This window comes from Pongo pygmaeus, chromosome 23, assembly GCF_028885625.2.
Source record: "Pongo pygmaeus isolate AG05252 chromosome 23, NHGRI_mPonPyg2-v2.0_pri, whole genome shotgun sequence".
Taxonomy (NCBI): Eukaryota; Metazoa; Chordata; class Mammalia; order Primates; family Hominidae; genus Pongo; species Pongo pygmaeus.
In genome coordinates this window covers 41359139-41386820 of record NC_085931.1, presented here as the reverse complement: position 1 = coordinate 41386820, position 27682 = coordinate 41359139, and the positions used below count along the sequence as shown (strand labels likewise).

General features: G+C 49.5%; 1 protein-coding gene across 2 annotated transcripts; it reads left to right on the top strand.

Annotated features, from left to right (window-relative positions):
- Positions 1-253: 253 nt before the first annotated feature.
- SEC14L3 (SEC14 like lipid binding 3) lies at positions 254-27631 on the top strand. Of its 2 annotated transcripts, XM_054470318.2 has the most exons (13): positions 254-366; positions 1060-1107; positions 1694-1769; positions 2021-2064; positions 2198-2257; positions 3582-3770; positions 5190-5285; positions 5872-5932; positions 7338-7421; positions 10051-10157; positions 10549-10688; positions 10764-10933; positions 26051-27631. In XM_054470318.2, exons 4-13 carry the CDS (start codon positions 2053-2055, stop codon positions 26203-26205), a joined length of 1074 nt encoding a protein of 357 aa, XP_054326293.2. In that variant the 5' UTR covers positions 254-366; positions 1060-1107; positions 1694-1769; positions 2021-2052; the 3' UTR covers positions 26206-27631. The 2 variants fall into 2 exon arrangements, with proteins under 2 accessions (XP_054326293.2, XP_054326294.1); XM_054470319.2 differs by lacking the exons at positions 1060-1107; positions 26051-27631 and adding an exon at positions 12067-12977 and having other exon boundaries at positions 313-366.
- Positions 27632-27682: the final 51 nt, after the last annotated feature.

The window sequence follows — 27682 nt, the reverse complement described above, 5'->3', positions numbered from 1 at the left end:
TACAGGCACTCACCCTGGGCTCCAAGGTCACGGGAGGCCAGCCTCCCTTCCTCCCAGCTGCCTCCTCCTGGCAGGGGACCTCTGGTACACGCTCCATGCCTACCTGCACCCCCAGATCTGTCCCCAAGCCAAGCACGGGACCTCACTTAATCCCAATTATGTAATGTGCAATTTAAACAGTTGGCCTGTGAGGAGACGCTTGGAGCCACGCCCAGGAGTTGGGGCAAAAGGACCCAGCTGGGTCAGGGCTGACAAACTAGGCTTGGCCTCTTGCCTATAGTGGCCACCACTCCTCAAGCCCCAGCCAGCACCATGAGCGGCCGAGTTGGAGACCTGAGCCCCAAACAGGCAGAGACCCTGGCCAAGGTGAGAGCCCCTCCCCCTGGAGTTCTGGAAGACCAGGGGAAAGGGGCTGGGGGATGGAAAGGAGTGGCTGGAATCCTGCCCCAGTCAGTTGATTCAGCACGTCCTTGACATTGTCTCTTTGGTGTTACCTCCCAAAGGGTCAAGCCCCACAGTGCCCAGTGACATCAACCCTGTCCAGGGTGGGGGTTGAGGGACTAGCACCACTTCCAGGCAATAGCGTGGGTGGTGCCCACCCAAGTCAAGCCTGACTTCTTCTCATCCAGGAGCCAGAACCAGAGAGGTTTACCTGGCAGCCAGGCACCCCCCTTCCTCCCTCCCAGGCACCATAGGTAGGAGCTGAAAGATGCTGCTGGTCTGCCCTTTAACCCCTTCCTCTTTGGGATCCTGAAAGACGACCAGTCTGTAAAAGCCCAAGAGACAGAGCAGAAAGTGCTGTCATTCAAAGAGCTAAAGGAGGAAGAGGACATATAATTACTAACCATGTTTTAATAGAAAATGGGATGAAAAAAAGCAGATGTTTTGAGGGCTAACACATGGAGGGAACTAAGAATGCATCCGAACTCCAATCCACTTATTCAACTACCCAATTATTTATCCTTTCTTCTTCTTTTTTTTTGAGATGGAGTCTCACTCTGTCATCCAGGCTGGAGTGCTGTGGAGCGATCTCTGCTCACTGCAGCCTCCGTCTCCCAGGTTCAAGCAATTCTCCTGCCTCAGCCTCCTGAGTAGCTGGGATTACAGGCATGCGCCACCACACCCAGCTAATTTTTGTATTTTTAGTAGAGATGAATTTTCACCATGTTGGCCAGGCTGGTCTCAAACTCCTGACCTCAGGTGATCCACCAACCTCAGCCTTCTAAAGTGCTGGGATTACAGGCATCAGCCACCATACCTTGCCCGTTTATCCTTTCTTTCATCCACCCATCTATCTTCCTACCCACGCATCCACCTATCCATCTTTCTTTCTCTCCATCACCCACCCATCTCTCCTCTGTCCATTCACTGACTTATCTACCCACCCACTCTCCACCCATCCATCCATCCATCCATCCATTCATTCATTGATTTCTTCTTCCTTTTTCCATCTACCTACCCACTCACCCATCTATTCTTCTTTCTAACCATTTATTCACCCATCTATCCTTCTTCCATTCATCCACCTATCCAGTGATCCATCTGCCCTTCTATTCAACCATTAACCCATCCTTTCATCAATGTGGGCCATTTTGCATGTGGGAGGAAAGGAGAGGTTGTGAAAACAGTCTTTGAGTCTGGAGGCGAAGGCTCAATGTGAGAGAGCCACTTTAACCAGCATCTCTCTTGCCAGTTCCGAGAAAATGTCCAGGATGTGCTTCCCGCCCTGCCCAACCCCGATGATTATTTCCTTCTACGCTGGCTCCGAGGTGAGGGCAGAGGTGGGAGAGGTTGGGATCAGAGGGCATCAAGAGGGGCCTGGTCTCAACTGCTCCAGAGTGTCTCATGGCTCTCAGGGTCCATCCACACAATCTTGCTTCACATGTTCAGGGTCAGAGGAGGGAAGGGGGTAGGGGAGCAAGGTCTCACCCAGTCCCCCAGCGTCCTCCATAGCTCCCACTGGCCAGGAGCAAGACAAGGCAACTTTCCTGTCTCACACCTTCCTTCCGTTTTCCCACAGCTCGGAATTTTGACTTGCAGAAGTCGGAGGCTATGCTCCGCAAGGTGAGACCTATCCACTCTGGAAATTTATGGAGGGGATTTGTCAGGGGCAATCCATGCCTCAAGCCCCTCCTTCCATCCCCGTTCTCAGGGCACTGGGAGCCCAGTGGGGTTTTACCACTCATTTCCCTTTCAGTACATGGAGTTCCGGAAGACCATGGATATTGACCATATCCTTGATTGGCAGCCCCCAGAGGTGAGCCAACACTGCCAAACACCTCAGTCTTTCATGGACGTACCACTCAAGGTCACTGGGGACCATGAATGAGGGGCAGCAAGCCTGAGAGGCCTGTGGAACCCACGGGCCTGCAGTCTCCTTTCCTATAGTCATAATGAATGTTTCCTGGGGGCTTGCAAGGTCCAGGCCTAGGTTAAGATGTTAGCAGCATGAGCTTCTTTAATCATCACAATGATGGATACTATTGTCCCCATTTTGTGGATGAGGACACTGAAGCTCAGCAAAAATTAGGTAACTTGCCCACAGTCCCATAGCCCAAGGTAGGGCTGGGATTTATGCTCAGGCCTGTTTGGGCCCCCAAACCCAGGCTCTTAACCACCACGGTTAGCCTGTGCTTCTGTACCCCTGCCCCCTAGGGCATTGCCTAAAGCATCCTGTCTGGGTGGGAAGGAAGTTTAGCCCATCGAGGCACCGATGAGAACAGTGCCACCACTGGCATCTTAGTAGAGTAATGGTCACATCTTCACTTGTAGGGCATGTACCTGAGCTGGGCACTCTGCTTTGCCAACTTTATCTCAGGGACTTTCCCCAACAGTCCCAAGAGTGAGGGATTATCCAAACCATTTTACAAAAAAAGGAGGTGGAATGGAGCTCAGAGAGGTGGTGTCACTTGCTCAAGGACACACAGTAGAGAAGCAGCAGTATCTGCTTTTTTTTTTTTTTTTTTTTTTTGGATGGGGTCTCACTCTGTTGCCAAGGCTGGTGTGCAGTGGCATGATCATGGCTCACTGCAGCCTTGAACTCCTGGGCTCAAGTGATTCTCCCACCTCAGCCTCCCAAGTCTACAGATGTGTATTACTATGGCTGGCTAATTTATTTTATTTTTGTAGGGACAGGGTCTCTCTCTGTTGCCTAAGCTGGTCTCAAACTCCCGGCCTCAGGAGATCCCATCTGCCTCAACCTCCTGAGTAGCTGGGATTACAGGCATGAGCCTCCATGCCCAGCAGTGTCTGTTTTTGAACCAGCTCTGTTAACCTTCAGAATCTGTGTTCTCCATCACTAAACCCAACTCTTCTCCACAGAAAGGGACATGGGAGACATCAGGGGCAGACCTAAGAAGCCCAGGGGTCTGCTGAGACCTGGCTTTGCCATTTATCCTCTATGAGCAAGGCCCTCCCCTGCAGGACCTCAGCTTTCTCACCTGAGACAATAGCACTGCCTTCCAGGGAGGGACAGTGCTTTATACCATGGTGTGTGTAGGCTTGGGCCACCCAGGTCAGCCTGGTCTGGGATCTCAAGGGAGGTGTGTAAAGCCAAGTTCTGTGCATCTTTTCATGCCCAGGTGATCCAGAAGTATATGCCTGGGGGCCTGTGTGGCTATGACCGTGATGGCTGCCCCGTGTGGTATGACATCATTGGTCCACTTGACCCCAAGGGGTTGCTCTTCTCAGTCACTAAGCAGGACCTGCTCAAGACCAAGATGAGGGACTGTGAGCGCATCCTGCATGAGTGTGACCTGCAGACACAGAGGGTAAGGCCCAGGCCAGGTGGGGTGGATGGCTGGGAGCAGGTGAGGCTGCTGGGGGGATTGGTCTCAGAAACACACCTGTGTTCTCTACAACCACAGTCAGAGGGCTCTGGGGTCAAACACCAGCTCTGTTGCTTACCAGCTGTGTGGTCTTGAAAAGTCACAGTCACAGAAAGACAGTTTCTTGAAGGATACTTTTGCTGGGAATAGAACTCTTTCTTTTTCTTGAAACAGAGTCTCGGTCTGTCACCCAGGCTGGAGTGCAGTGGTGTGATCTTGGCTCACTGAAACTTCCGCCTCCTGGGTTCAAGCGATTTTCCTGCCTCGGCCTCCTGAGTAGCTGGGATTACAGGCACCCGCCACCACACCTGACTAATTTTTGTGTTTTTAATAGAGACAGGGTTTCACCATGTTGGCCGGGATGGTCTCAATCTCCTGACCTTGTGATCCACCCGCCTCGGCCTCCCAAAGTGCTGGGATTACAGGCGTGAGCCACCGTACCGGGCTGGGAATAGAATTCTTGGTTGATGGGTTTTTTTGTTTTGTTTTCTTTTGCTTCAGTGTTTTGAATATGTCATTTCACCTGTCTGAGCCTCAGCTCCTTCACCTATAAAACAGGGATATTAATAAATAATGGTTGCAAAAGCGAAATGAAATAATGCAAGTATGCAGTTTAGCACGCAGGGCCTAATACATATTTCTCAACAGTGGTAGCTATTGCTATTCCCTCTGAGCCTTTCTTTGCCCTTGCTATTCCTTCTGTCTGAACAACCCTAGGTCCCACCACATACACCTACCTCCTACAACTTCCCCTGACTTTCTCCTATCTATCCTTTAGGTTTGAAACTTAGATGTTACCTTCTCTGAGTCCCCCGCCTGGGTTAAATAACCTCTTCTGTATCCCTGAAGCTCTTGTGCTGACCTATTGCAGCACTTATCATAGGATCCGAATGACCTGGTTGCTTGTCATCTCCCCAGCCAGACAGTGAACTTTTTAAGGACAAGAACTGTGGGTTATTAGGCACTATTCATTACACTTTAGTGTCCGGCACACACAAAAAAGTGCTTGATAAATATCAGTTGGAAAAATGGAGGATGAATAAATTAATGACAATATGAATGGATGGATGGGTCAATTAATTGATGGGTAAATTGATATATACGGGGGTGGGTGGGTGGATGGATGGATAGGTGGATGGATGGATGGATGGATGGATGGATGGATGGATGGATGGATGGGTGGATGGATGGATGGATGGGTGGATGGATGATGGGGAAATGCATTCACTGGTTTGTCTACTTGTTCCTCTGAGGACAGAGTCGGGGGCTAGAAGAAGCCCCAAGGGGTCATGTACTTGGGTTACCATCTTCCCAAGCCTACACCCTGAACTCCAGAACTACTTCTTGCTCTCATCCTTGCAGCTAGGGAAGAAGATTGAGACCATCGTGATGATATTTGACTGTGAGGGCCTGGGACTGAAACACTTCTGGAAACCTCTGGTAGAAGTGTACCAGGAGGTGAGGAGAAGGCCCAGGGCCACCCCCGACTTGCTTTGATGACCAGCTTGGCCTGCCATGACCAGCTGCTTACTGAGAGCCAAGATTTAGTTTAAAAATGTCCTGGGCTCCCTCATTGTGACTCAAACCCCAGAAGACCTTAATATGTTTCCTGGAAGATCCCACAGAATGGGTTTCAGGGACAACACTGTGCTAAGACCACACGTTCCAGCTTCCACCAAACTCTCTCCATGCTTGTTTCCTGACCTACGAAATGGGGATAGCAATGTAGGGATACTTCAGCAAGTTATTATGTAAAGTGTATATATACTGCTTGGCAAATAGTGAACATTTAATAAACAGTAGTCATTATTATTATGCTACCATTATTATAATATTTACTAAAAACGATTATTATGTAATTATTATTAGAGTATGGTTATAATAGTTTGAGGTGAGAAGGTTCCCTCCAGAGGCCAGTGGAAGTGATGGCATGAAGGGAAACCCTCCAGAGCCATCTGAAACCTCCCAACAGGAGATTGCACAGGAGATGAAGGTAGGAGAAGATGCGATGTGCTCTCTGAAGGGATCTCTCTTGGTTCCACAGTTCTTTGGCCTCCTTGAAGAGAATTACCCAGAGACCCTGAAGTTCATGCTCATCGTGAAAGGTGTGTGACAAATGACTTCACTTACTCACACCTCTGTTTCCTCATCTATACGCTGCAGGTGATAACACTGTCTTTGTCCCAGGATTGTTGTGAGGCAGGTTGGTTTCTTGGCTGTATGCAAATCACTTAGAATGCCTGGCATAGGGTAAGTTCTCAATAAATGGTAACTTCTAGGGTTGGCCTTACTGCAAGAGAAGGCAGCTCCAGTCCCAGCTCTCCCAGGGACCCTCCCTTATTTCTCCTGCCCATGATGATCTCTCCCTCCCCAGACTGCCTCTGGCACTGGCAACTGGTGCAGCCTTTCCTGTTTGCTGCCTTTTAGGGATCTCCAGCTGTTTTATTTGTGCTCATCCCGCTTTACTGGCTGAGTTTTCTGCTCCTTGAAGTCAGGGGCTGTGATTCTCCACTTTTGTTGTAGCCCTTACAGGCCTGGGTCCATGGTGGATGCTCCATAGGTATTTGGGTGATTGTTGTGGGTAGATGAAAGGGTGGATGGATGTTTGGTGATTGGCTGGTTGGTTGATCAGTTGGTTGCTTGATTGGTGGTTCAGTTGACTGGCCAATTGGTTGCTTGGCTAGTTGACTGACTGGTGGTTGGTTGGAGAATTGGCTGGCTGCTTGGTTGGCTAGTTCTTAGCTTGGTTGACTGATTGAGTGGCTGGTTGGCATTTTGGTTGGTAGGTTGTTTTGATGGCTGGTTAGTTGGTTGCCTGGTTAGCAGGTTGGTTAGTTGGTTGCCTGGTTTGTTGTTTGGCTGAATCTTAAATGGTTATTTGGATGGTGGCTGGCTGGTTATTTGGATAGTTGGCTGGCTAGTTATTTGGATGGTTGGCTGGCTGGTTATTTGACTGACTGGCTGGCTGGTTATTTGGATGGTTGGATGACTGGTTATTTGGATGGTTGGCTGGCTGGTTATTTGGATGGTTGGCTGGCTAGAGAACACAGTTAGTTGAGTGGTTATCTGGCTGTTCCATTGGCTGATTGCTTTGCTGTTTGGCTGATTTGTTAGATGGTTGACTATTTGGTAGGTTGGCTGGTTAGAAGATAAATTGTTTGACTATTTGTTGTCAGTTGGCTGGTTTGTTGCATAGTTGGTTGGCTGTTTGGTAGGTTGGCTGGTTTATTGGTTGACTGAATAGGTGGCTGATTAGAAGTTTGAATGATTGGCTGGTTTGTTGGCTGAATGGCTGGTTGATGGTTGCATTGCATGATTGATGCATGATTGGTTAGTTGGCTGTTTGTTGGCTGATTGACTGGTTGATTGGATGGTTTGTTGGGTGAAGGACAGACACTGGAATTGACCAGGGTTAGTCATGACTCCTCTGTATCATTGGCTATAACCATTATGGAGTGGTTGCCCAATGTAATTCTTTTCTTCCCGTTATCCTTACTTCTATCTCTCCAGCTACCAAACTGTTCCCTGTGGGCTACAACCTCATGAAGCCATTCCTGAGTGAGGACACCCGCAGGAAAATTATTGTGTTGGGAAGTAAGTAGTGCCAGCTCAATTTCCTGACCTCTATATGTGACCTTTGGAGTGAGGTTCTCCCATTACCCCATCTAGAACTCCACACTTTAGGTTGGGTACAGTGGCTCATGAATGTAATCCCAGCACTTTGGGAGGGTGAGGCAGGAGGATTGCTTGATATCAGGAAGTTGAGACCAGCCACAGCAACATAGCAAGACCCCATCTCTACAAAAAATTTAAAAATTATCTGGTTGTGGTGGTGCACACCTGTAATTCCAGCTACTTAGGAGGCTGAGGTGGGAGGATCACTTGAGCCCAGGAGTTTGAAGCTGCAGTGAGTCGTGTTCACACCACTCCACTCCGGCCTGGGCAACAGAGTGAGATCCTATCTCAAAAACAACAGAACTCTACACATCACCTAGTCAGAGGCTCCTTCTTCCCAACAGTGAAGTGGATTTTACCCTAAAGAGTCTGTTACCTTTGCTCTTTTCCCTGCCATACCCCTTTGGTGGACAAGGCCTCCACACCTACCACCTCACTGGTTTCAGTTTGGTTGCTAGTCAATTTCTGGTATATAGGCCTCGGTTTCTTTTCAACACTCATAAGCTTAGTGCTTCTAAAGGCAACCTCGGCTGAAGAGGATGAGGCAGATGAGCAGAAAGAGTAGTCACAATTCAGAGAAAGGAGGCCCAACAAGAAAGGACTGGATAAATAAATAATGGTGCATGCATTTGATGAATTCTGGAGCAGCCATGAGAAATAATGCTATATGTGAATATTTATACCATGGAAATGTCTTTAAGTTTTTAAAAGTAGATTATAAACTTATCTTCATAAGCATAAACTGAAATAAGATTAAACTAAAAGTATAATCTTATTTTTATGAAAACATATGTACAATAAATATATATTTCTAGAAGGAAAAACAACAAAATATTTATTTGTTGATAGTGAGAAATCGTGTGGTTTTAAATTTTATTACCTGTATTGTCTATGATTTCTAAACTGTATAATAATATGTATTAATTTTATAAATAGGAAAATAGTTGTGTTTACAAGTGACAGGCTGAGAGAAAGAGAGAGAAGGGAAATAGTTCTTAAACCCAAACCAATGACCCTGGCTTGGAGGAAATCTTCTCCCAAGCAGGATAGTCAGATCACAGAATTAGGAGAACTGAGGATCCAGGGGTGAGGGGGAGCTTATAAATCCTTACTTTCTCTTTCTTCCTGGTACCCGAGCCTCTGCCTCTACCGAATTCCACTGGGATGGGGAACTTGATAGATTATGAGGGCCTGGTTTGAAGGGTCCAGGCTCATGCCTTCTAAGCCTTCCAAAGCGTAGAGCAGTGTGGGTTACCAGCACAGTCCAGGCCTTAAGTCCACAGCCTCTGCCCCATGCGACTCTGCTCATTTGGCCCTTTGTGGGACATTGTGGTCTTCCTCTTAATCCCACTGTAGAGAAGGAATCTCCCATGGCCAAAGTGAGGGGGTTGGGGGACTGGGTAGCCTGGATTAGCCATAAGGCTGGGGCATGGTAACAGCCAGGACCCAGAACTCTTAGAGCTTTACATAGGGCATGAAGAACATTATGGTCATGGTGATTAGGCAGAGGGAGGTGGGGAGGGTCCCTCCAAAGGCCCAGTGCTGTCCATCCACAACTAGGAGGTCTGACTTGGGCATGCCACTTAATTAAAGAGTGATCCCAACAAGGCCGTTGACGTCATTGAGATCTAAAGTCTCCTTGAGGCAATTAGATAACTCTTAGCTTCACTGCTCATGACTGGAAGATCTTCAAGAATGTGCTGTTGGCTGGGCATGGTGGCTCACACCTGTAATCCCAGCACTTTGGGAGGCTGAGGCAGGTGGATCATGAGGTCAGGAGTTCAAGACCAGCCTGGCCAAGATGGTGAAACCCCGTCTCTACTAAAAATATAAAAATTAGCCAGTCATGGTGGCGGACACCTGTAATCCCAGCTACTCAGGAAGCTGAGGTAGAGAACTGCTTGAAACTGTGAGGCGGAGGTTGCAGTGAGCTGAGATCACACCACTGCACTCCAGCCTGGGCGACAGAGCAAGACTCCGTCTCAAAAAAAAAAAAAAGAATGTGCTGTAGGCTGGGCGTGGTAGCTTACACCTGTAATCCCAACAGTTTGGGAGGCCCAGGTAAGACAATCATTTGAGCCCAGGAGTTTCAGACTAGCCTGGGCAACATAGTGAAACCCTATCTCTACAAAAAAAAACAAACAAACAAAACAAAATAAAAATTAGCCAGGCATGGTGGTACATGCCTGCAGTCCCAGCTACTCAGGAGGCTGAGGTGGGAGGATCACTTGAGCCCAGGAGGTCGAGGCTGCAGTGAGCCATGATCATTCCACTGCACTTCAGCCTGGACAACAGAGTGAGACACTGTCTCAAAGAAAAAAAAAAAAGTGCTGATTCATCTATCAAGGTGGGAAACACATTTCCACAGCAATACAATGCTGAGAAAGACACTTCCTATAGCCCCAGGCCTAGGACACTGGGGAATTGGCCCTGGCAGCCTACCTCCTACAGGGCTTCTCCCCCAGTTGAGGTCATCCTGGTGGGTGTGGGAGGCCAATTGGTCCCCCCCCCATGCTTGCTAACCACCCTTGAATCCCACTGCCCCTAGATAACTGGAAGGAAGGTTTGCTGAAACTCATCAGTCCTGAGGAACTGCCTGCCCAGTTTGGGGGCACCCTGACTGACCCAGATGGGAACCCCAAATGTTTAACCAAGGTACAAAGAGCCCTTCCCCGGGACAAGAGAGGTTCAAGAATTAAGCTGGATTCCCTTTCCACTCAGTCATTCATCCACAATTACCTATAGAGAGACCCCAAGAACTGGGTGTTAAGCTAGTCAATACAACTCTCGCCCTTACAGAGCTCTCAGCAGCTGTAAAGGCAAACAAGAAATAGGCGAATTTTAACCCAGAGGGATGAGCTGGAAGGGGAAGCTCCCAGCAGACGCACTGGCCCAGTTTGGAGGGTCAAAGAAGGCTGGAGGAGGTGGGAGAGTGGGGCTAGGATGAAAAGGATACTTCCAGGAGGTGGTGAAAGTGTCTCAGGCAGGAGAAACATGAACAATGGCCTGGAGAGGGGAGCAAGCCCATCTCATCCCATGTCCGCAGATTAACTATGGAGGGGAGATCCCCAAGTCCATGTATGTGCGGGACCAGGTGAAGACTCAGTATGAGCACTCGGTGCAGATCAACCGCAGCTCGTCACACCAAGTGGAATACGAGATCCTATTTCCAGGCTGCGTCCTCAGGTAGGGGCAGGCCCTAACCCCTTAGAGACCCATCAGGCTGAGCAACAACCTGTCTCCTCCCCCTCCCCCTGACAGGTGGCAGTTCTCATCTGACGGTGCAGACATTGGCTTTGGAGTTTTCCTGAAGACCAACATGAGGGAGCGACAGCGGGCAGGGGAGATGACAGAGGTTCTACCCAGCCAGCGCTATAACGCCCACATGGTGCCCGAGGATGGGAGCCTCACCTGCTCAGAGGCCGGCGTCTGTAAGTCTGCCCCAGCTGGGACCTGGCTCTGAAAGGCTAGAGCCACCTGTCCCATGCTTTAGAGAAGGAAACAGAGGGGCAGTGACACACCTCCCCCATTCAGGGACACACAGCCTAGGTTAGCACCATTCATTCATACAGTTGCTCACTCAGTCCCTATTCATGAGCACCTACTGTGCACCAAGAGCCAGAGACACACAGGCCCTGAAGGGATTGGGGGCACCTGGACCACAGAACACAGACAACAAGTGATAGGGTAGGTGTAGTTTTCCACATGAGGAAACCGAGGCTCTGAAAATAAATCAACTTGTGCAGGGTCCCACCCCAGCCTCAGGGTAGCTACATAGTCCTGGGCAAAAGTCTGACCAATCTGGGAAGGACCCTTGGTTTGCTCACCTGTGAGCCAGGAGTTACAATGCCTACTTTTTCTCTTTTTTTTTTTTTTTGAGACAGAGTTTCACTCTTGTTGCCCAGGCTGGAGTGCAATGGTGCAATCTCTGCTCACCGCAACCTCCCCTTCCCGGGTTCAAGCGATTCTGCTGCCTCAGTCTTCTGAGTAGCTGGGATTACAGGCATGTGCCACCACACTTAATTTTGTAATTTTAGTACAGATGTGGTTTCTCCATGTTGGTCAGGCTGCTCTCGAACTCCTGACCTCAAGTGATCCACCCACCTTGGCCTCCCAAAGTGCTGGGATTATAGGTGTGAGCCACTGTGCCCGGCCAACACCTGCTATTTGGGGTGGTTGTGAGGAGGCAAACAGTGTCCAGCAGGCCTGCTCCTGAACCCCACTTCATCCAAGGGAGCTGGGAGGTCTCTGATGAACCCAACCATGTGCCTTCACACCCCCGTCATGTGCATCTCCAGGTGTGAGACAATGGGATGTAATGACCATTGTTCTCGATGCCAGTAAAGCCATGCCTGGGCACATGCCAAGAGGAGGTTGGTGTCTGTTTACAGGACCTGCTTGGGTTGGCAGTTGCCATGGGGAAGGGAAGAGGCGTGGTGGGAGCTTGGCCCAGCTTGGCAAACAAAGCCAGTGGGAACACAAGCCTGTCCTCCTCCATGGCCAGGGGTGGAACAAAGAGTGTGTAAAGCCAAGCCCAATGCCCATCTTTCCATCTGTTCCCCAGATGTCCTACGCTTCGACAACACCTATAGCTTTGTCCACGCCAAGAAGGTCAGCTTCACAGTGGAGGTCCTGCTCCCCGACGAGGGCATGCAGAAATATGATAAGGAGCTCACCCCTGTCTAGGTGGCTCCCTCACTTCTCAGAGACCTCCTAACCCTTTGATTTCTCTCTTTATATCCTACACTCCCTCCCTCCCTGAAATTGATTGTTAGTCCTCCTGACTCTGTGACGTTAGTGAGTACAGAGAGAGATGCCCTGGGGAAAACTCATCTGCTGTGGTCAGATCAAGAAAGGTATGAGAGGCACAACCTTGGAGGGTACCAAGGTTGCAGAAGAGGAAAAAGCAAGGATAAACACAAGAAGTGGGTGTCACGAAACTCAATAAATAGCAAAATGAATTCCCTAGCCTTTGTCTTCACCTACCCTAAGGCAGGTGTGTATGCTTGAATTCCTTCCGTATGGCTGTGAGCAACTTGGGTTGGAGACATATCTAAATCCTTTTTACTTCCACTCTCTATATATATTAGATGCTCAGTGTATATTTGTGGCATTGAATGGAGGACCAGAAGGTAGGGTGCGGGTGACTCAACATCTGTACATGATTAGGAGGAGCCTATGTGGGGTGGAATTCAGCACCTTGGACAGGAGCAGATGTGTGATGGGGTTGGACTCTCTTCTGGAGACCCAGACAATTCAGTCTCCAGATTTCTGGCAGTGGCTGTCTTTTGAGGGCCCCAGCCACAAAGGCCACATGCCTCTGATAGGAGCTGCCTACATCAGGCTTTGTCTGACTTGCACGCTCAGCTTCCTACCCTAACCCACTTCCCTTGTTGCACATAGCTTATGTTTTAGGGACTTTCCTGGAAGCAAAGGCAGTCACATCTGGCATAATCATAATAAAGAAAACAACAACTATCATTTGGCGAGTGCTCTCTGTGTACCAGAAACTGTGCCAAGAGCTTTGTGAGTTTAGCATGTTTTGTTCTCATGCCATCCCCAAGGCACTTTATGGATAAGGAAACGGAGGCTCAGAGGGGTGAAGCTACTCACTCAACATCTTACAGCTTGGGTGGGAGATCCAGGACCTGGGGAAGGGGGTGTTCGTTTGTTTGTTTATTTGTTTGTTTGTTTGTTTTTTGAGACAGGGTCTCGCTCTGTCACCCACCCAGGCTGGAGTGCAGTGGTACAATCATGGCTCACTGCAGTCTTGACCTCTTGGGCTCAAGCCATTCTCCCACCTCAGCCTCCTGAGTAGCTGGGACTACAGGTGGGCATCACCACACTTGGCTAATTTTTTGTATTTTTTTGTAGAGATGGGGTTTCCCCATGTTATCTCAAGCTCCTGGCCTCAAGCGATTTACCCCCCATCAGCCTCCCAAAGTGCTGGGATAACAGGCCTCAGCCACCATGTCTGGCCTGTTTTTGTTTTGTTTACTCCAATGACATTGCTCTCAATGGCCTTGTAATACTGCCTCCTGCCTATAATCCCTGCCCTTGGGGAGGCTGAGATGGGAGGATCACTTGAGCCCAGGAGTTTTAGACCAGCCTGGGCAACATAGCAAGACCACATCTCTACCAAAAAAAAAATTTAACATTGTAAGAATACGACCTCCTAAGATTCCACTTTTACAAAGGCAGTGAGAAGGCATGACTTATTTGTTCTAGACCTTCCAGTAGAAGTGTCCTGCATGTCACCCTCACCCTCTCCAGTCCCTGTTTGTGGGTAGAGGAGGTGATAGGCCATAAAGACCCTTAAGCAGCTTGTCCAAAGAAACTCACAGCAGAGTGGGGCAGGGCTTGTGTTCCTCAGCTCAGCATCCTGTCTGCAGCTCACATGGCACCTGTGAAACACAACCCCCTGACACTCACCATGACCCTAGGTGACTAGGGGAAAGGCCAGGACTCCAGAGTTTCCTTCCCAACTTTCTGCTGTGATTCAGGGACATGAAGAGGCTGGCTTGAGCCCCAGCCCCTGATACAACTCTTGCCAGGGGGTGCCAGATCACACCAGGGAATGAGGATGAATGGGAACCAAAGGCTGATGCCATGAGAGGCTCCTTAGAAACAAATGAATGGAGGGATGAGTTCATCCGTGGGCAGGCTGTGAGGTCTGACTCAGGCTAGTCAAGCAAATATTCAGCAGCAGCAAGCACTTTCCCACATGTACTTATGGGTGCAAAATCTGATATCTGCTTTATAGTTGGGAAACTGAGCTCCCAAAGGCACTGGCTTTGTACCTTCAGCCTACAGGTGGCAGAAATAGGCCTGGAGCTATGGCTGCTCCTTACCCCGTCACCTCTTCACCCCCACCACTCTTCCATAACAATTTGTCAGAATGGGACAAGACTGCCTTCTTCCTGAGCTGGCAGAGAAGGAGGAGGGAGGAGGAAGGAGAAAGGAAAAAGGAAGGAAGAGAAGAGAAAATGAGGGTTGTCAGATTTAGAAAGAAAAAAAAAAAAAAAAAGCATGGCCAGGTGCAGTGGCTCATGCCTATAATCCCAACATTTTAGGAGGCCAAGACAGGTGGATCACTTGACGTCAGGGGTTCGAGACCAGCTTGGCCAACGTGGTGAAACCCTGTCTCTACTAAAAATACAAAATTTAGCCTGGGGAGGTAGCGCACACCTGTAATCTCAGCTCCTCAGAAGGCTGAGGCATGAGAATCTCTTGAATCCAGGAGGCAGAGATTGCAGTGAGCTGAGATCATACCACTGCACTCCAGCCTGAGCAACAGAGCGAGACTCCATCTTAAAAAAAAAAAAAAAAGGACATACTTAAAATGTATCCATTTTTTATCTAAAATTAAAATTGATCTATGCATCTTATATTTTATCTGACAATCCTACCAATGAGGGAAGATGGAGGGAAGAGAGAGGAAAGGGAGGAGGACGGAAAGAGGGAGATGGGTTCATCCTCTTGAAAGACGGTGGCAGCACCCAAAATTTGGGCCAATGATGTCATGGAATCCTTGGGAGAGGATGGCTTAGTGTGGGTGATGCAGGGTCGGGGGACAGGGTGGTCTCATCCTTGACCACCAAAGGAAAGGCCCCGATGTTGAAGCAGGGTCTGAGGTAGAGAGCGTGGACCCTTTGTGCCCTTGGGACTAAGATGAGCAGTGCTGTTGCCAGAGCTCCTCTGTGGCAGCTGAGAGGAGGGGACTTGCACCAGGAGGTGGAGCAGTGCAAAGAACCTAAGGCCAGGGCCAGAGCTGAGATCTGCAAAGTGCCCATCAGCATCCGCTGATGCCCACCCCTGGCAAGCCAGCTCCCACTGTGTGCACACAGCCAGTAAGAGGCAGGCTTCCCAAGCTCCAGCATCCAGCATCCAGTCTTATTCAGGGTCTAGACGCTGAGCTCCAGTCCTGAATCTCCAGGAGGAAGCACTGGGGAAGGAAAGAGACCCACTTTGTAGCTTTGGCCAATGGCCACTAATAGAGTTTGGATATTTGTCCCCTCCAAATCTCAGGAGGAAATGTGGCCCCCGATGTTGGAGATGGGGCCTAGTGGGAGGTGTTTGGGTCGGGGGGTAGATCCTTCATGAATGGCTTGGTGCCTGCCCTGCCATAATGAGTGAGTTCTTACTCTACAGTTGCTTAAAAGAGCCTGGCACCCCTCCTCTCTTCTTGCTCTCTTCCTCTCACCATGTGGCACGCTGGCTCCCCTTCCTCTTCTATGAGTAAACGCTTCCTGAAGCCCTCACCAGAAGCTGAGCGGATGCCGGCGCCATGCTTTCTGTACACCCTGCAGAACAATGAGCCAAGTAAACCTCTTTTCTTTGTAAATTACCCAGCCTCCAATATTCCTTTTTTTGTGTTTGGTGTTTTTTGTTTTTTTGAAACAGGGTCTCACTCTGTCACCCAGGCGGGAATGCAGTGGCGCGATCTTGGCTCACTGCAACCTCCACCTCCCAGGTTAAAGCAATTCTCCCACCTCAACCTCCCAAGTAGCAGGGAACACATGTGCCTGCCACCATGCCTGGCTAATTTTTGTATTTTTAGTAGAGATGGAGTTTCACCATGTTGGTCAACGTGGTCTTGAACTCCTGGCTTCAGGTGATCCACACACCTTGGCCTCCCGAAGTGCTGGGATTACAAGCGTGAGCCACCTTACCTGGCCCAATATTCCTTTATAGTAACACAAAATGGACTAACACAGCCCCCTCATTCCAGAAGTGATAAGCTAGCCGCATAGGAGCAGCAAGACCAAGGCCTGCAGGCCCCCCACTGTGTGAGAAGGAAAGTTAACTTAGGAGTTCCTGTTCCAACAGCCCAGAAATGCCAAGGCAGAGCCAGGGAAAGAAAAGTCTCACTGTTCTTGGGAAGCTAAAGATGGTGGCCACAGACCATTTCCCATAGAGGGGTCAAATTTCTGCTGAGGCCAAAAGGCAAGGCTCCCAACCGTGTAGACCTTAGGCCAGGGACACCCGTGGGCAACACTATGCTGGTGCTAATGAGGCCCCAGCCCTGCCTCTTACTCCTTCCCCAAGAACCCACCACCACACTGGCCCCTTCAGAGAGCCCAAATGCATGTCACACAGTTAAGACATCAGGTTTTTCCCCCAACAACTAGTACCAAAAAGCACAGGTGCCACAGAAGGTTAAGGCAACACAGGCCAGGTGCAGTGGCTTGTGCCTGTAAGGCAGGCAGACAGACCACTTGAGGTCAGTTCAAGACCAGCCTGGCCAACATGGTGAAACCCTATCTCTACAAAAATACAAAAATTAGCCGGACGTGGTGGTGCATGCCTGTAATCCCAGCTACCTAGGAGACTGAGGCAGGAGAATCGCTTGAACCTGGGAAGTGGAGGTTGCAGTGAGCTGAGATCACACCACTGCACTCCAGCCTGGGCAACAGAGACTCTGTCTTAAATATATATACACCACAAGGGTTATTTTTTCATTGTCTTCTAAAGGGCCACTGCCTCCAGGTCTTCCTCTAAAACAGACTGAGATTCCATATCAATTTCCTCCTCAGAAGAGAGTCTCTCTGTTGCCCAAATCACCAGCCCCGTCTTGTGGACCTCCCGGCTGGCAGGGCACCAGAAGAGTGCCACTTAAGCTGCAGAGAGGGCAGGATGGCTGGAAGACCTCGAGTGCCTTCCTCAGGGTCACAGGAGAAGCAACAGAGTGACACCAGTGAAGGCCAGTGCAACCAGCAGCAAGTCCTTCAGCATCTTGCAGGAGGCTGGGAAGGAGAGGTCCGAGAGCACCCCAGGACTGCCCAGAGGTGTGGGGCAGGTTGTACAAGACAGCTAGGATGAGTCCAGAGGTAGGAAAACAAAGGCCAGGAGTGCCTGGGGAAGCAAGGGTGTGGCTAAGACCAGAAAGAACAGTAAGACAAGACCAAGCATGACTATCCATGAACCTGGACAGCAGTTGGGGGGAGGAAAGATTAGTTCTTTTAGTGCCTAGGCCCCCTAGACCCTGAACCTACCTTTAAACCATAACACTATAGCATCTTGACCTTCAGCAGGGCTGGGCCACCATACAGGTGTCCCCTTCCCCAGGAAACTCTGAAGAGAGTAAGCTGTCAACCCTAACTCTCCTCCCTTTCCTGCTCAGAAGGAGGAAAATTCTTCCAAGGCCATTAACTTCCCAAGGCAGGCCTGTGTTCAGCTGCTAAAAGCAGGCTGGGCTGGGCACGGCGGCTCACACCTGTAATCCCAGCACTTTGGGAGGCCAAGGTGGGTGGATCATTTGAGGTCGAGAGTTTGAGACCAGCCTAGCCAACATGATGAAACCCTGCCTCTACTAAAAATACAAGAATTAGCCGGGTGTGGTGGTGCATGCCTGTAATCCTACCTACTCGGGAGGCTGAGGCAGGACAATCACTTGGACTCGGGAGGTGGAGGTTGCAGTGAGCCGAGATTGTGCCATTGCACTCCAGCCTGGGCAACAGAGCGAGACTCCATTTCAAAAAAATAAATAAATGAAAGGAGGCTGGGGCAGTGAGGTGTCACCTAGCAGAGAAACTGAAGAACACAAATGTCTATCAACATGGGACTGGTTAAATTCTCCTACTTCCATTTCTAGACTGCTGTGGCATCACAAATGCAAAAGAGGTATCAACCTACAGAGCTGCCTAGAGAGTACTGTAGAAGCACGTTATAGAATGTTACAAAACAACATTATATTAATGTGTATGTCTAGCAAAAGCCACCTGGATATGACTATACTAAGATGTTAGTTAACGATGATCTAGGTAGTAGGACTGTATCCTGTTGAGGCACCTGAATTTTCTAGTGTTACCAAGCAAAAGGGCACAAGCTGCCCAATGTGCTAGAAGCCAATACTAATTGGGTTCTTGAGAATAGAAAAGCTTTCATTGCAGCTGGGCACAGTGGCTCACACCTGTAATCCCAACATTTTGGGAGGCCGAGGTGGGCTGATTGCTTGAGTATAGGAGTTCGAGACCAACCTGAGCAACATGGTAAAAACCCCATCTCTACAAAAAACAACAAAAAAATTAGCAAGCCGTGGTGGCATGTACCTGTTATCCCAGCTACTCAGGAGGCTGAAGTGGGAGAATCAGTTGAGCACAGAAGGTTGAGGCTGCAGTGAGCCAAGATCACACCACTGCACTTTAGCCTGGGTGACAGAGTGAGAACCTGTCAAAAAAAAAAAAAAGAAAGAAAGAAAGAAGAAAGAGAAAGAAAGAAGAAAGAAAGAAAGAAGAGAAAGAAAGAAAGAAAGAGAAAGGAGAAGAAAGAAAAAGAAAAAGAAAGAAAGAAAGAAAAGAAAGAAAGAAAGAAGAGAAAGATAGAAAGAAAGAGAAAGGAGAAGAAAGAAAAAGAAAAAGAAAGAAAGAAAGAAAAAGAAAGAAAAGAAAGAAAGAAAGAAAGAAAAAGAAAGAAAGAACAAAAGAAAAAAAGAAAGAAAGAAAGAAAAGAGAAGCTTTCATTGCAAGTCAACTCCAAGGAGACAGGAGTCCAGCTCAAATCTGTCTCCCCGTGCTGGCTTCAAGGCAGTATTTTTATTAGAAAATGTGCGGGTGGTAGATCTGAGATTAGTAGGTGACGGGAGGAAGGGAAGGGGAGGTCTGGAAAAGTCCTTGACCTGTAATCCCAGCACTTTGGGAGGCCGAGGCGGGTGGATCACGAGGTCAGGAGTTTGAGACCAGCCTGGCCAACATGGCGATACCCTGTCTCCACTAAAAATACAAAAAATTAGCCGGGCATAGTGGCGAAAGCCTGTAATCCCAGCTACTCAGGAGGCTGAGGCAGGAGAATTGAACCCTGGAGGCAGAGGTTGCAGTGAGCCGAGTTTGCACCACTGCACTCCAGCCTGGGTGACAGAGCAAGAGTCTGTCTCAAAAAAAAAAAAAGAAAGAAAAGAAAAGTCCTTGAGCACGTGCAGTTATCTCTTCATGCCTCCTCATGGGTTGCATGTGCAAAATTTAAGGGGCATTAGTATGAAACACGCGGTAGAAATTCAGGCTACAACATCACCAAGTTCATTCTGCACAGATTCTGGTTGGCCATCTTGGTTCCAACCAATTCCAGCCAGATTTTTCTTTTTCTTTCCTTTTCTCTTTTTTTTTTTTTTTTTTGAGACGGAGTCTCACTCTCTCGCCCATGCTGGAGTGCAGTGGCGCGATCTCAGCTCACTGCAAGCTCCATCTCTCGAGTTCAAGCCATTCTCGTGCCTCAGCCTCCCGAGTAGCTGGGATTACAGGTGCACCTCCCACCATGCCTGGCTAATTTTTGTATTTTAAGTAGAGACAGAGTTTTGCCATGTTGGCCAGGCTGGTCTTGAACTCCTGGCCTCAAGTGATCTGCCCACCTTGGCCTCCCAAAGTGCTGGGGTTACAGGCTTGAGCCACCGCACCCGGCCATCAGCCAGTTTTTTTCTTGATCTCGTAATGCAGGGAGTGTCCGTGTTTCAGCAAGCTGTTTCTTTTCTTATCTGCTATCCTGCAAACTCAAGAATTTCTGTTACTGGTTTCTTACTCTTTGGGGGCACAGTTTTAGTTTCAGCTTTTCAGCAAGTTCTTTCTTTTCTTATCTGCTATTCTGTAAGTCCAAGAATTTAGTCGTTGGTTTCTTTAACTCTTTGGGGCCTGGTTTACCAGGACAGTTGTCTATTTGCTTTATTATGTTTGTTTGGTAATGGGGGGCCGGGGACAAGGTGTTGGAGCACCTGTCATCGGACCTGCCACTTGTGCATCCTCCCCAAAGCACCTGCAAGACAGAAGAGGTTTAAGGTCACTGTCCACCCCCCTCCCCGACTAACCCCACCCAAGCCATGATCTCTTCATGTTCCCCTGCCCCAACTCCTCATCTTGTCCACACGTCTTCCAGCCCAGAACCTATTCTCATGGTGGGTGCAGTGATGTTCATCTGCCCACACACGCCAAAGGTCCCCAGAGCAGCGCCACCCCCAGCAGCCCCCCGACCTGGCCTGCCCCCACTGTACCTTGGTGCCACATTTCTCTGTGTGGGAACAGCCAAAGTCACGGCAGTCACACACTGAGATTTCCCACTAATCACCTGCAAGCTGTCAGCTGCCAACAGCCCAGGCCAAAAGACCTGCCCAGTCAGGAGGGTTGGGGACAACATTCTGCCCTGGTGAGGGGCCTGCCTCAAATCCCAATCCCAGCATGGCCACCATCACCTCTGGGCAGCAGCAAGTGGTCACTTGGCCTCTCTGGACCTTCCTTTCCTTGGCTTATGTGTGCTAGGAAGAGCCCACCTACAGCTTCAGGGTAAGGATTCCCCACAGTGTGGATGAAGTATCCTGGCACAAGGTCAGCCAAGGCCTTCCATTTCCCTCTATTACCCAGCTTCCAGAACCCAGGCCTTGAGCCAGCAGGGCTCACACAGCATGCCTTTCAGGACCATGAAATTCCTTCAGCTGAAGGAATTTGCCCAAGGTCCCATAACTTGAAACCGAGAGATCTTACCTGTATAAGGAGATGTTGTAAAAATAGGATTTCCGGCCAGACACGGGAGCTCATGCCTGTAATCCTAGCACTTTGGAAGGCAGAGGCAAGTAGATTACTTGAGGTCAGGAGTTCGAGACTAGCCTGGCCAATATGGTGAAACACTGTCTCTACTAAAAATACAAAAATTAGTTGGGCGAGGTGGCACGCACTTGTAATCCCAGCTACTGGGGAGGCTGAGGCAGGAGAATCGTTTGAACCTGGGAAGTGGAGGTTGCAGTGAGCCAAGATCATGCCACTGTACTCCAGCCTGGGGGACAGAGAGAGATTCCGTCTCAAAAGAAATGAAAATTAAAAAAAAATAAAATTTCCAGCCAGGCTCAAAGGATCTCGTCCAGCTCCAGACCCTTGTCCAGCAGATGATGTAAACCCGGAAGTAGAGGCCGTGGAAGAGCTGGGTGAGAGGGTTCGTCCTGGACTCCATGCCCCCACCCCAACACAGCCATCCCATGTTGAATTACATCATGCCCATTTATTTCCCATCAACTGAGGGCCTAGGAAAGCAAGGGTGTGGCTGAGACCAGAAAGGGCAGTGGGACAAAACCAAGAACAAGTGTCCATGAACCGGGACAGCAGTAGCGGGGAGGGACCACAGAGAGGAACTGACCTCAGGAAGCCAGGCCAGCCTGTGACTATCACACCCAGTCCAGAACAGGCCCTCCGAGGAGAGACAATTCTCCTGATTCTCCCTAATCCAGGAGTATTTCCTCACCATAGTACTGATTTACAACAGGGACAGATTGGGGCCAGGCGTGGTGGCTCACATCTGTAATCCCAGCACTTTGGGAGGCCAAGGCAGGTGGATCACCTGAGGCCAAGAGTTCGAGACAAGCCTGGCCAACATGGTGAAACCCCATCTCTACTAAAAATACAAAAATTAGTTGGGCGTGGTGGTGCACGCCTGTAATCCCAGCTACTCAGGAGGTTGAGACAGGAGAATCACTTGAACCTGGGAGGCGGAGGTTGCAGTGAGCTGAGATTGCGCCACTGCACTCCAGCCTGGGCGACAGAGCGAGACTCCATCTCAAAAAAAAAAAAAAAAAAGAAAAAAGAAAAAGAAAGGAAAAGAAAAGAAAAAAGAACGGACAGACTGGAACCCTTGGGGAGATTCTGTAATCAGGTACTGGCTAAGTTACAGCTTGACCAGACAAGTAGGGTTCTGTGGAGCTGTGAACTTTCACAAAATACCTTTTATGCATGGAAAAGTACTTGATTAAGTCCTTCTATAATGTCATTCTATTATAGAATGACACATAGAATCCTATTTTATAAAACACTAACTTAGCATATGCCTTAGTATTGGTGACCCTCTGGAGTTCAGGATTTTCATTTCTTTTTGTTTGTTTTGTTTTGAGACAGGGTCTCACTCTGTCACCCAGGTTGGAGTGCAGTGGTGCGATCACAGCTTACTGCAGCCTTGACCTCCTGGGCTCAGGAGATCCTTCCACCTTAGCCTCCAAAGTAGCTGGGACTACAGGCAAATGCTACCATATCTGGCTAATTTTTTGTAGTTTTTTTGTAGAGATAGGGCTTCCTCACATTGCCCAGGCTGTTTTCAAACTCCAAGGGTCAAGTGATCCTCCCACCTCAGCCTCCCAAAGTGCTAGGATTACAGGCGTGAGCCACTGCACCCAGCTGATTTTCTTTTTCTTTTTTTTTTTTTAGACAGAGTTTCACTCTGTCACCCAGGCTGGAGTGCAATGGTGCAATCTCGGCTCACTGCAACCTCCGCCTCCCGGGTTCAAGCAGTTCTTTGCCTCAGCTTCCCAAGTAGCTAGGATTACAGGCATGTGCCACCACGGCCGGCTAATTTTTGTATTTTTAGTAGAGACGGGTTTCACCATCTTGGCCAGGCTGGTCTCAAACTCCTGACTTTGTGATCCACCCGCCTCGGCCTCCCAAAATGCTGGGATTACTGGCGTGAGCCACCGCGCCTGGCCCCGATTTTCATTTCTATTCTATATATGAATTATCAAGTTAAGAAAAGCCCTCAAAAGGAAGAAAGGAAAGAATCAAATGTGGAGTGTGGCTCTTAAAAAGACATAGAGACTTAGGAAATTCTAGTATCATCTTGAGACAATCTCCAAGTGATGTTAGTTGTCTTTTATTCATCTGAATTTCCCATGATGACGGTAGCTTATTCATGTAAGAAGGCTTCAAGTAGACCTCAGGCTTTCCGTACCCATGACGCTCAGGTTGCCCCAGCCATAATCAGATGTATTGAGATCTCTGCAGCCCTTACAGAGAGTTCTCTAAGGTGATGAGTGGATCTTTTCAGTGCCTCTGCGAGAGCCGCAAGCCAGGCGTGATCCCAGAGTGACTTGATCCCACACATGGAGAATGTGAGACCCTGAAGGCCTCTCCTCTCGGTCAGCACTCAGGTCAGACCCAAGGCTGTGGGTTTCAAGTTCCAACTCTGGACCATTTATCCCATTGCCATTCTCAGGAGTTAGGGTTGCCAGATAAAATACGGGACACACAGGTACATTTTTAGAAATTTAGTACAAGTATGTCCCATGCAATATTGGGGACATATTTATGCTAAAAAGTTGTTGTTCATCATTAGCCGGGCATGGTGGCACACACCTGTAGTCCCAGCTACTTGGGAGGCTGAGGCATGAGAATCACTTGAACCTGGGAGGTAGAGGTTGCAGTGAGCTGAGATTGCGCCACTGCATTCCAGCCTGGGCAAAAGAGGGAGACTGTCTCAAAAAAAAAAATTGTTGTTTATCTGAAATTCACATGTAACTTGGCATCCTATATTTTTATTTGCTAAACCTAGAAATTATCAGGGAATCCAGCACCCCTTTTCTGGGCTGGCCTCCAAAATGCGAAGGGAAGAGAAGCCTCATGGGAAGGGAAGAGAAGCCTCATGGGAAGGGAAGCAGATTGACATGAAGAGAGTCCCCAGAATTTCAACAGGGCCTAGGGCACCCCTAGAGCCTCTGACCTCATCCTCTTCCCCATCATTGTGGTGCACAAAGGGCTTCATGCTGAACTGCAGTGTCTCATTATCCTGCCGAGACTAAGAGCCAGAACTGGGGCCCACTGAGAGGCACCTGGGGGCTTTCCAAGGAGGCCAGTTTGACCATTGGCTGGGAGACCAGCAAGAACAGGTTTCCTGGGAAGCCATGAGAGGCTTATACTATGGCACCTTCTTGCTCCTCAAAGCCCTATTATGGAGCACTCACCCTGTCACTGGAGTTTGGGGACAGAAGTGTTTGGCCTGAGCAAAGAGCAGATGTTACAAAGTCAGCCATGAATAAAGAGACTCTAAGGCCACTGCAATCACTCCACAGCTGAGAAGGATACCTGGTCACAGCCAGGCACGGTGGCTCACACCTGTAATGTCAGCACTTTCGGAGGCTGAGGCAGGCAGATCACTTGAGGTCAGGAGTTTGAGACCAGCCTGGCCAACATGGTGAAACCCCATCTCTATTAAAAATACAAAAATTAGCAGGGCATGGTGGCGGGCACCTGTAATCCCAGCTACTCCGGAGGCTGAGGCAGGAGAATCGCTTGAACCTAGGAGGCAGAGGTTCCAGTGAGCCGAGATTGCGCCACTGCACTCCAGCCTGGGCAACAGAGCGAGACTCTGTCTCAAAAAAAAAGAATACCTGGTATCTGGTCACTCACACAGCCCAAGTGGGCAGGTCCAGACACAACCAAGATCAGACCTGACACCAAAAAGGGTCAATCACCAGTGACCAAGTGCAACAAGGCAGACCTCTGCCCTGGTGGCCCAGCCAGGCAAGACCCTGGAGTTGGGAAAGTCTGGGCTGGGCTCCTCATTGTAAGCAGACCCTCTCCTGCGCCCTCCAACCCTGGTAGCTGTACAGACCCTCAGCTGAAGACAAGGGTGTACATCCTCTGGAGGCAGTTCAGGGCTGATTCTGGGAGCTCACACATTCATCCATGTAGACCTTCATGGCCCAATTTGACACTAGCCAGATGTGAGTTTCTAGGTAGGGTCAGCCACAAGCCTCCCACATCAGGAGGTGGGAGGGCACCTGAGGGAGGAGGAGGAAGAGGGTTGTCCCTGACAAGTAGCCAGGGCCATCCTCTATCAAGCGTCTACTGCATGCCGGTAGGTCATGGCCATAATTCCACTGATACCTCAATGGTCCTAAAAGTGTTTGTTACACCTATTTTATACCACGGTAGAGGTCGAATGATGGAGGCTCAGAGAGGAAGTTAAACTTTGGCTCCTTTATCTTCACCTTTTTTTTTTCTTTGAGATGGGGTCTCATTCTATCACTTAGGTTGCAGGGCAGTGGCACAATCATGGCTCACTGCAGCCTTGACTTCCTGGGCTCAAGCTTCCAGAGCAGCTGGGACTACAGGCACGTGCCACCTCGCCTGGCTAATTTTTGGTTTTGGTTTTGGTTTTGTGGGGTTTTTTGTAGAGATGAGATTTCGCCATGCTGCCTAGGATGGTCTCAAACTCCTGGGCTCAAGCAATCCTCCCACTTCGGCCTCCCAAAGTGCTGGGATTACACGTGTGAGCCCCTGCATCCAGCTTATCCCAGTCTTATCTGACAAATGGGTGCTGTCCCAGCAAGGGCGGAGGACTCAAGCCAGAAACAGGATGGTGCACCCTCATCGGGAAACAGGAGCCAACATGTGACCTTCATTCCGCCCTCCTCTGCTTCAGGCAATCCTTGCAGGGAGTCCACACTCCATCCCCACCCACCCTAGCCTAGGACTCACTATGTGGTATCTAGAGGGCCAGCTGCAGGGCTCTATGGTGGGGGGCAGGGCTCCTTGGAGAGCTGGCTGCAACAGACTATTCGCCTCTTGCCCGAGGAGCAGCCTGGGTTAGGGGCTGCAGGGGAAGGGAGGCCACAGGTCAAAGGGCTCCAACATCCACGCAGTCAGACTGGAGGGCAAGCCCTGGGCAAGTTCTCCCAGGGAAGGTAATGGGAATGGAAGGGTGGAAGGGATGCCTCTCAAATAAACTTGACCAGCTGTGAGTATCATTGTAGCTGCCATTAGGGGCCATTCCATGTACCCTTTGTGGGCCTCATAACCACCTCAATTTTCCAGATGTGGAAAGTGAGTCTGGGAAGTCTTGCTATCATCTGTCCGTAATTGTATGCAGCCATGAGCTACAGAACTCAGACTCAAACTCGCAAGTGATGGCATACCAAATGACACGAAAATGCAAGCTAAGTAGGCCTTTACCCTCTCCCTGCCAGTAACTAATTTTTGTCTGTGTGAGTAACTGGCCTGTGTGTAAGGGGACTTACCCCCTACATGGTCCCCAGTTAATTCTTTTTCCCATTTGGGCTCCTGACCACCTTGCCATGCTGCTTCTAAGAGGGGTTATCTATACTCAGAGGGTCTAGGGCAGACCAAGGAAGGGAAAGAAGTTTTGGAGATTTGTTTGCTTGTTTTTTAGAGACAGGGCTTTGCTTTGTGGCCCAGGCTGGAGTGCAGTGGTGCGATCATAGCTCACTGCAACCTCGAACTCTTGGGCTCAAGTGATTCTCCCCTCTCAGCCTCCTGAGTAGCTGAGACCACAGGTACACATCACCATGCCTGGGTTTTTTTTCTTTTTTCTTTCTTTCTTTTTTTTTTTTTTGGTAGAGATGAGGTATCATTACATTGCCCAGGCTGGTCTCAAATTCCTGACCTCAAGCAATCCTCCTACCTTGGCCTCCCAGGGCTAGGATTACATGTGTGAGCCACCTCTCCTGGTCTGGGCTTTTTTTTTTTTAGGAGAATGTAAGTCATTTGTTTAGCATTTACTGAGCATCTACTGCATGCCAAGCTCTGCCCAAGAGGCCAAGAGAGCAGAATAGGAGTGAGCCCTGCACTTGGAGTTTGGCCTGGCTGGGGAGCCCTAGCCTCAGGAAGCAGGACTGCCCTGGACCCCAGGAGGCCCCTGCTCAACCTGCGACAAGCCTGAAAGGCTCCCCAGATGCACTGTGACGGTCAAGGGAGAGAAATGGGTGACCCGGGATCCTGGTGGCCTCAGATCTCATTGGGGGAAGAAGCAAGGGACCCCAGGGGTCAGAGGGATTGGGGGGGTGGGGCTGTCAGAGGACACCCAGCAGAGTAACTCACAGGCTATGAGGAAAGAAGTCTCCTCTTGCTCGTATCCTCAGGATGTCAAGACCTGCAGCCCAGGCCTGGGGTGGTGCTTATCCTGGAGCGGCCTTACCAGGTGCACAGCTGGCCAAGGGAGGCTTGGTCATGGGCAGAGAGGGCAGGAGGAAGGCCCTTTCTCCATCACCCCATCTCCCAAGGGAGTCCCATGCCCAGAACTTACCAAGTAGCAAGACTAGAGCAACCAACAGAAGACCCTTGGGGGCAGCCATCATGAAAACAAAACAAAACAAAACATTGCCCACCACCCCAAAACCTCCTTAAATAGGCCCAGAAGAGGCTGGGGAAGGAACCTGGAGCCCACAGTTAAGCCTAGGGCATGGCTGAGCTGGGCCCAGGCCAAACACTTCTACAGTCCTCTACCAGCGACACCCACCCCAGCCCTGCCAAACACACCTAACTGCAATGCCCCCTGATTTTAAGAAAGGCTCCAAAGTCCTCCTCACTCATGATAGATTTACTAACACTAGTAAGACTTGTAAACCAAAAATAAAATTCTAAGATCCCCCAACCAAACATCTGAATGGACCCTTCCTCTCGGCCAGGGGCATTGCAAATTTACCTGAA